This window comes from Blennius ocellaris, assembly GCF_963422515.1.
Source record: "Blennius ocellaris genome assembly, chromosome: 2".
Lineage (NCBI taxonomy): Eukaryota > Metazoa > Chordata > Actinopteri > Blenniiformes > Blenniidae > Blennius > Blennius ocellaris.
In genome coordinates, this window is record NC_137651.1 from 20,456,766 (window position 1) to 20,466,210 (window position 9,445).

Consider the following 9,445-nt stretch of genomic DNA (forward strand, 5'->3'; position numbering starts at 1 on the left):
ATATATATATATATATGTGTGCGTGTGTTGAATGACTGACTGCTGTCATTCTATCATCTCTAACCGGTCTGTCCTCTGACATCACCAAGGCTACTGCTCGCTGGATGTTTTCCTCTCTTTCGCGCTATTCCCTGTTGCATGTGAAAACCCCAGTAGATGAACAGTTTGTAAAATATTCAGGCCAATAACGACTGTAAAAGCGATATTACTTCCTATGGTCTGCAGCTCACAATGACCATGTCTATATGTCTAAATACACTGAAGTGCCTCCATGTGATCTGTGGTAACTAACAAGGTATATGTGGCAGACAAACAACGTTTTGAACACAAACAAAATACAAACTCTCGAATGAGGCCGTGTGAGGAAAAGGGGATCAGAAACGGCAGTTTCGAGAACAGACACCCTTGTGGGAGTTATCTTTTTAATTAGCGGCTGGGCTCGGCTGAGTAGAAAGTACAGGTGACTCACATTGTTGTTGTCTTATCCGCAGGCTGCCAGGATGCGATGGAATTTCCACGGTGAGCTTTACCCGTCAAACAAAATTACCTTTCTGTGGGAAATCCACAAAATGCCGACACAGAAATCTCTCTTCGACATTAATCTCTCCGATTCTCAGTATCACTCGTAGAGCAAAGGATACATACAAGCTTGCCACAGCGTGTTTTGTATCCAACACCATGCATTGATGGCCAAGGTTTGATAGCACTGATAAGAGCTGAACTGTAAGCTCCATGTGGAGGGAGCCTTATCTGGATGCTGGAAACTGGAATGTCCAGAGCGCAAAATGTTGTTTATGTTCATTTGTACCAACAGACAGTACTTTCAGACCTTTGTTTGATTTTTGTTCCATGACTATATCTTATTGTATCCTGAAGTAATTGGAGCTGCTTGAAGCTTTTAAAGACGGACTGATGCGAAACCGCTTCAAAAACTTCAGCCCTGTTTCCCTCGTAACACAGTGAGATGTCACTACAATGAGACTTTTTACACACATACTCTCGAAACAGCATTTTTCTCGGGTTCTATGTCACTATGTGTCTGTGTGATGGGAGAAAAACTTAAGCTCAGTTCACACAACAATATTTCTAAGTGAAAATGTAAAACTTTTGTTGCACTTTGGGTGTCTGTTTACACGACAATGGTGCTCAGAGAAATGCACATTTTTGAAAGAGGCTCTCCAGGCAGAAATTTTCGAAAACGCTCCAATTCTATCTCGGTTGAAACGGGGAAAACACAACTTTTCTGAAACGCTTGGACTCCGTCTTCCTATAGATGAAGGAAAGTGTAACTTTTTGAAAACGTTCTGACTCGGTCCCTGTGTGGACAATGACAGGTGATCCAAGGTGGTTTCACTACAAAAACCAACAACGGCAGCCACGAGTGGCATAACATGAAAACGGCATAATTTTCAGTATTTCTGTCATTTGTGTGTAAACAGACATTGTTTGCAAAAAAATGTTGTGTAACACCAAATTTTGGGGGGAAACAATGTATATTGAATAGTGAAGAAAATTGTAATAAAAATTTTAATTCACAACATGAATGTAAAGTCCCACCCCTCGCACCAAAAAGACTCAACATTTGATTTGGTGTCTTTATTCCAGTTTTAAGGGAAATTGCTTTTATCCAAGGTGTTTGGGTTGGAGATTTTTCTACAGTGTCAAGCTGACCTTCATTTCTCTTTCAGTTTTACCTTCAATCCAAAGGAAGGGATTGATAATCCAGCGCTTGTCATCACTGATGACCCTGGTGAGGCTTGACTCACACTAAAACCATCATAACATTTCTAAAAGATAGGACGATGTTAACCCCCCCCTCCACCCCTCTGTGCACAGAGCCCAATCCCAGTGTGGTTCCCCGGCTCTGCCAGCTGAAGCGTCTGAAGAATCAGAGCTTTGGCTTCCGGCTGCGGATGGACTCCATCAGGCCGCTTCGCCCGTACGAGATTGTGGACGTGAGGCCGTGGAGTCCCGCAGAGCGGAGCGGCCTCCGAGACGGTGACCGGGTGCTGGAGGTCAACGAGGAGCCGGTGGACGGCGTGGACTTCTCCAGGGTCGGTGTCCAGTCACATTCGGTCCAGTTCATTTGCTTTTCACAGTAACATAAAGGACCTGGAGCTTTTTGTTCCCAAAACTACTGTTTAAATTGTTTAGAGAAGATTTAACACACACTTCAGTCTGATCAAGGTGGGTTTCCTCCAATAAACGGCATTTCTGTCTGAAAATATACTCCGAAAACATATTGTATAATTTTTTAAAAGAACAACCTGATATTATCTTTAATCTAAGTGAAGTATTTACTGATCATTTACATTTACTACAGATTCAATTCCCGATTACACAATGACATTTTCAAGCAAAAACAGAAAACATCTTGTTTTTTGGGTGTCCATTTTACAAGAAAACAGAGCTCACACCCACTGAAAATGACTCTTTTTGATAAAAGCTCTTGTAACTTTTTGAAAATGCCGGAACTTCACTTGCGAACTACGACTGTAGTAAACAATTCTTCTATGAATGAGCGACTTCATGGACAATAGCAACAATGTCGGCTTCCAGAGTCACCGGTAAAATGGAAACCCTCTTCTTTCAGATAAAAAGAAGTTTAAATAAATAATAACAATCAAAATAAAAAAAACAGTAATAATGATTTAAAACAACAAAAATGATCGGGTTTGGTGTAGAAAAGCTCTAATGAAGTTACATATAAATATTTGAAAGTGAAACTAATAAATAACTAAGTATTTCAATCTGCTTTTAGGTTTAAAAATATGTGTGATTTGCACATACAATGTTTTTGTTAGTAGTCAGAAAAAATCATTTTACCCGTCTTTGTAAAAAGCTCTATAAACATAAGTACAATTGGTTGAAAAAAAACTACTTTGGTTTGTCGAAAAACATGAATGAATTTTCATATTACAGGTTGCGAGGACGATACAAGCATGTGGCTTGAACTTGTTTCTCCTGATTCTGAGGAGAGAAGAGTATGAACAGGTACAGCATGAGGAGCTTTTCGATTATTACATGTAATTTCATTGGTTGATTTTTAACCATGCATGCTGATACTGAAAATACATGTCGAATCTTATCTCTCGTACTGCGTTATAAGATGCCCACTGTAATGAAAATAATTGAGTTGGCTCTCTTTCCTCCAGGCAGAGTGTTCAGGTGTGGATCTGCAGGCTCTGGCTAAAGCCTCCAAAGGAGAAGGCTGGTCCAAACCCCGACTCTGCCACATTATCCGGGACTCGGCTCACAGCCTGGGGATGACCGTCCTCCCATTGGATGGTACCGTACACTGCTTTGACTGTTTCACAGCAAATGGGGCATTTAGATGGTAATGTGTCACAAAAAATCACGAAAGCTGTAATGATCCACTTATTATAAATCATTGACTTCTTGTTCCCCTGCTCTTTATAAGTAACTAAAACCACCTGTATCTCAGTGTCGATGGAAGAAACGCTGCTACAGTGCATACGCTCCAAAGCTGCAGTAAATAGTTCGACGGATACAGTGTCATGACTCCCAGTTCATATTCTCATAGTACTCGGTGGTTTTACAGTTGAGAGTCATTTGGAATAGCAGTCCAACGTCATTGTGTGTCCATGCGAATGCCTGTGTACTCATCACTGTTAATGTTTAGAGCAGATTGTTCTCTGGTCAGATGGGTGAGTGGTTTCATTACAGAAACAAACGACGACACCCACCAGTGGCCTTACATGTAAACTACATCCGTTATCTGTTATTTCTGTGTAAATGAGCATTGTTTTCAAAACATTGCGGTGTAAACGCAAAACTTTTGTGAAACAAAGACTCGAAAATGATGTTTTCAGTGTCAACATTGATGTGGGGTCTAAGTGTCAGCGAGAGGCTCATATATGCCCATCGTGTGCCCAAAAACAGATATGTGCACGTCGTGTGGTGCAAACTTAACTGCTTTCATTCGTCCCGTTCCTTAGATTTATTTCCGTAAACTTCCGGGAGACGGACAGAAAAACGCATGAAATGAACACAGATCATGAATGGAAATTCCTTGTACATATACGTATTTGTATTTAACATGAAGCTCACGTGAGTCTTTTCTCTTAGCCAGGTTACTTTTGGTAGTACAGCATTAATAACAGATTACTTTTGAGATATTTATGTGAAAAGTACAACAGAAGTTTCAGCGGCGGCTGTTACTCATTCATACATTATAAACATCTGCATTAGCTGCCGTCACTCCCTGAGCACGAAGCTTTACCTTTACCTGAAGCCTTTGTCTCTGGTTAAAAGGTTAAAATCATGCAGCTTTGCACTTGAATCAAGCATCATTTAATTTTGAGGGACATATAAAAGTAACTCAAGTACGCAAGTGAAGCACCTTTAATTATCAATAAAACAACTCAACGATTGTTCTGAGCATTCCATGGGAATGTCATGAGAACATCTGAGTCTGGCGATTCAACAAACTAGAGCAGCTGATCTAGTAAGAGAACATAACAATGTCCCACAACTGCAGAGTGATAACAACGGCCAGGATTACGATATCAGTGTGGATGTGCCGCCAGGTCAGAAAGGCCAGTTCATGATCAGCACGGTGACAGACGGCCCGGCGGAGGAAGCTGGAGTTCTCACTGGAGACAGACTGATCTGGATCAATGGAGTCATGGTGTCGACGCTCACACACACCACCCTCAACAAAACTGTATGAATGCAACTCCATCACATCTTCTCACCTCATCAAACTGAGCGTGCCTTTTATTGTGGGGTGTTTTTGTTTTTTTTGTTTTTGTTTTTTGTTTTTCCCAGCTGAAGAGGAGCGGGGGCTCGGTGACGGTGCTGGTGGTGGACTGTAACACTCAGTACTGCTACGTCAGGAGAAAAATGCCCATCCTGCCCATCCTGGCAAAAAGCAGTGGCCTCCCCCACACTGCTAAAACCATACACATGGTGAAAGGACCTGATGGATACGGCTTTTTGCTGAGGCAGGAGAGGCTGGCGTCATTACAACGGATAGGTATGAGCATACTTGACAACTTTGTTTCATGTATATTATATTTGAATTTGTGTAAATTTCATTTACATTACATTCGGTAGTGTAAAAAAAAAGGTTTTAGTCAGATTTACATCAGTTTTATGATATATTTATTCCCTTTTATCCATTATTTCCTCTTTCACACATAAAAAGAATGAAACCACAAAGTTGACCTGAATATGGTGTATACATAAATTTTCAAAAAAACATGTGTCACGCACACAAACAGCAGAGTATCTAAATGATTGCAGTACGGCAGATACAATGTCTTGTTGAAAAGATAGCGTGGTCCTGAGAGATTATTTTAACATAGAATGTCATTCTTCAACCAAAGAGAAGCTACGACTCAGCCTATAGTTAAAGACAAATGAAAGATATATTTTATCGACAACATGATACACCCCAGATACAGTCCAGTAACTGACACAACTCATTTTATCGCTGTGTTATTCTCAGGGTAAGGCCATGCAAGGCAACGGCATCCATGAAGAAAAAGGCCCCGTTTACATGGCAATTACTTTAAGTGAAAGAATTATTTTAAAAAACTGACACAAAAACTGACAACTATGTAGTTAGCCTGACAGGCCACAAGATGGTGCTTTACTGTTTTTGTAATGAATCCATACACACCTGCAGTGAACAATATGCTCTATAAATTAACAATAGCTGGAGGCCGCCATTTTTGTTATTGTCCATTGAGTGTTTCCAGAAAGTTCCACCTCTGGAGCCGTTTTCAAAAAGTGGAGTTTGTCAGTGGCTCTGAGCACCGTTGTCGTGTAAACGGACACGCAAAACTTAACAAAATCTTTCTGTTTTCACGGCTAAACCAGGATCAAACAAGCCTAGACCAGGCAAGAACAAGCAGAGATCAAGGACAAGCAAACAAGCAGAACAAGAATGATTACTGATGACTCCACACATAAACAAAGCAGGGAACCGAGGTTTAACAGGATGCAGGGAATAAACAATCAGTAGGAAAAATGACCTGAAACAAGAGGGGAGTTGGTAAACTCAAACACAGATACCAGCTTCAACACCAGAATGTACATTTATAAACCAAACAAGGCCTGAACAAGACCTATAGGAACAGGGCATTGAACTGCAGCTAAAGTTATATACACCACTCGGACAACTTTATTAATCTCAATGTGAACTATATATATATATATATATATATATATATATATATATATATATATATATATATATATATATATATATATATGAGTTTGCCCCTCCCACATTGGAACAGAAGTCTCTTTGCTGGACAGACATTAGATTAGTTTTATTTCCTCAACAAGTCGATTCCTTTTTAAAAAAATATATATATATCCAACAGTCTGAGCGTCAGCATGTTAAAGGCTTCGAAAAAAAACCCAAAACAGAACTGTTAGTAATAACCGGGTGATTCGTAGCAAGGCCTCTGACCTGTTCCGTCCCCTGCTGTGCAGTTCATGTCCTGAGGGAGGTGGATGTGTTGAGTCCTGCTGAGGCTGCAGGGATGGAGGACGGAGACCTGCTCCTGGCCGTCAACGGGGAGCTGGTTGAGACTGCGTTGCACGAAGACATCGTCAAAACGATTAGACGCAGTGGTGATCAAGTCACCCTAACCACCATTTCAATACCCGGAAGAGAATTTTACAGAGAAGTAAGTTGACTCGCATATCAAATAAATGGCGTGTGTGTCCAGTGTTGATCTATAGAAGGACGTTGAACTCTGTCATCTTACAGAGAGACATCCCTCCGCTGTCCTTCCATGAGCAGTTTTCTCTGTGCTGCACGAAGAGCCGAGGGGAAGCTCCACAGATCACTCAGTGGGATCAGGGCAAGAAGGATTCTACTCGCACGGTGTCGCACAGAACTCTGGAGGTCTAAACACACGGGTATGAGCAGTGCTGGGGACAGTACTCTATACTCTTTTGTCCATACATTTGGCAGTGTTGTACCGTTACCCGATTGCTATGATAAAATTTAGAAACGTATAACTACAGAAGTTTGATTGTGATGACATGTTTGAAGAGAATTTTTGATGTTTAACCAAATATCTCTGAACACTCGCGCTAAAAGCCGGTCTATAGATATGGATGTGAAATATGTTTGTATGATAGTATCACATGTATGGGAAATTAACAATAAGTATAGATACACGTCTAACAAATTGAAGCATGAATTGCATATGATCACTGTAAATAAATGGATATATGTTGTTTGTTTTTCAGCGGTTGAAGACAACAACTGATGTTGTGATGCCGATGAGCGAAAATCAAAGGACAAACTCATGAAGAGGAAAATGAGCTGAACATCCAAGAGCATTTTTATTTCTGTTCTGTTTTATGAGTGTTCTTGAGGAGAGTAATGTTCATAAGTGTAACTATTTTCTGAGGTCAGGGACTTCACTGTCTTCCTCATCAACAATATCATCACGCATGAACTGCCTTTTGTACACTTGGATCACCAACTGTACTGTTTTCTTTTTGTGTGGTCATTTTATGTTCAGTATATTTTCTGAACCAAGCTGTGAAGTATGTTCTCAGTATCTTGTAAACCCTAAACTGATTATTATTATTATTATTATTATTATTATATTTATGTCTTGGTTGGTTGGTGAGATTGTGTAATATTGCTTCCTTAAGACAGAAAGGTCTTTTCCTTCAAAACTCTCATCAAACTCAAATTGGTCCAGTCTCTCTACTTGTTGAACGATACTGCCTACAGATCCTGTGATGACAGTTTGGTGGCTTTTGAAGCTTGTTCTTGCATTTGATGATTTGCTCTTCAGCTGAATTTGCTGCACAAATTGGCAGTTTTTTTTAAATTTGGTTTTATTTTTGGGCAAACCATGCCTTTCTTTTGCCCCATTTCATGTATTTAAAATTCTACCATAGAGAACAGAAAAAAGATGATGGTCCTTCAATTTTGCTGTCTTCTGAGAACTTTCAAAATTACCAATTTGCTGTGTGTTTTTCAATTCAGATTTTGCTTGATCAGCAGGTATATCATCAATGCAGAAACCCACCTAAACTATTTGTTATTTATTCAGTCTTGAATAACTTATGCCATTTCAAAATGTGTACTTTAAGGTGATGACATTTGCTGTGGCATTCTGATCAACTGTGACATATTATTCTTGATAATATGAAATATTATGTTATTTTAATTCATATTACAATGTCTGACTAATTTTTCTATGTCGAGAATTGGGTTGAGTCAAAATCCAATCGATGGTTATGACTCAGTTCAAGGCTCCAGTCTTGATGAATAAAAAAATAATTTGATTAATGTTTCAACATGTCAGTCGTGTCATTGGATAGATCACCATTGTCACAAGTACTGCAGTAAATATTGTATCAATAATTTCCCTGGTGGACGAATAAAACACACAATATAAACTATAAACAAAGTGAGGAAGTTCTTTAAAGTAATTTACTCGACGCAATGAGCATTTTCTATATATTTTGTGCCGTTATAGCGTCCCCTGGTGGTGTTATGCGAGAGTGAATTCTGCTGCGATGTATTTACTCAGAGTACAAAATGCATTGAAGTAAACAAGATATGAAGACAGAGTAGTTGACAACAGATCGGTAGTGGGGAGCGCAAAATAAAATTTTCGAGGAGCAAAGAAGGTGGGAAATGGAAGCAAGAATATATACACCCCACTGGAGAAATTATGTTCCATAATTAGTTAGAACAAGCCTCTCAAAAACCGGAGAAAATTTAAGTTAAACACTGGACACAGGAAGACAATCACACCGGTTCTCCTAAAATGCTTGTTTGTGGACTGCGGGAGACAATCCATGTACAGGGAGAACAGGCAAACGCCATACAGAAAGGCCGAATTTTCAACCAGTGACGCTTGCTTTATAGAAAGCCCATACACATGGAGAACATCCAAACTTCACTGCATTGACACACAAAACAATAACTTAAAAAGTTTTTTAATCGAAATGACAAATTGACAACATGTAAAGATAAGCTCCCCTTCTTCATTTTGATTTCGTGTGTGTATATAACTATTGCTCACTAAATATACGTTGATCCATCATGTGCGCATGAGTTAATATTGAGCGTGGTGTGTCGGTATGCAAAGTCAAAGAGTGATTGTGGTTTTAATGTGACGTTTGGAGAGATGTCCTGTCAGAAAACATCGACGCACGCAGTCTTGAGTCTGAACTTCCTCTCGGTGTCACTTCCCCGTAACATCCGCGCTGCGTTGCACTTGTTCTCCTCATGTTCGCCCGGATTGAACAGTTTTGTTATGCAGCACCTCGCTGGGGGACATTACTGGGCCTTCGCGAGCAGCTGTCAACCTCGCTGTCAACCCCGAACCGCGGCGCGCCATTGGCTGCTCGCCACGTCAATCACGGCGATTGCTCAGACGTCATCCCTGCGCGGCCTGTGATTGGCCGGCCGCTCTGCATAATCTCACCG

The 9,445-nt window shown here is 40.2% G+C and overlaps 1 protein-coding gene across 1 annotated transcript; it reads left to right on the forward strand.

Moving 5' to 3' along the window:
• Positions 1 to 349: 349 nt before the first annotated feature.
• Positions 350 to 6,892, forward strand: LOC308140740 (Na(+)/H(+) exchange regulatory cofactor NHE-RF3-like; the record flags this gene model as incomplete). Its single annotated transcript, XM_080510644.1, has 10 exons — positions 350 to 407; positions 492 to 519; positions 1,689 to 1,750; positions 1,837 to 2,054; positions 2,923 to 2,994; positions 3,156 to 3,293; positions 4,502 to 4,687; positions 4,792 to 4,999; positions 6,469 to 6,665; positions 6,749 to 6,892. The coding sequence occupies 10 exons, from the start codon at positions 350 to 352 to the stop codon at positions 6,890 to 6,892; spliced, it is 1,311 nt and encodes a 436-aa protein (XP_080366770.1).
• Positions 6,893 to 9,445: the final 2,553 nt, after the last annotated feature.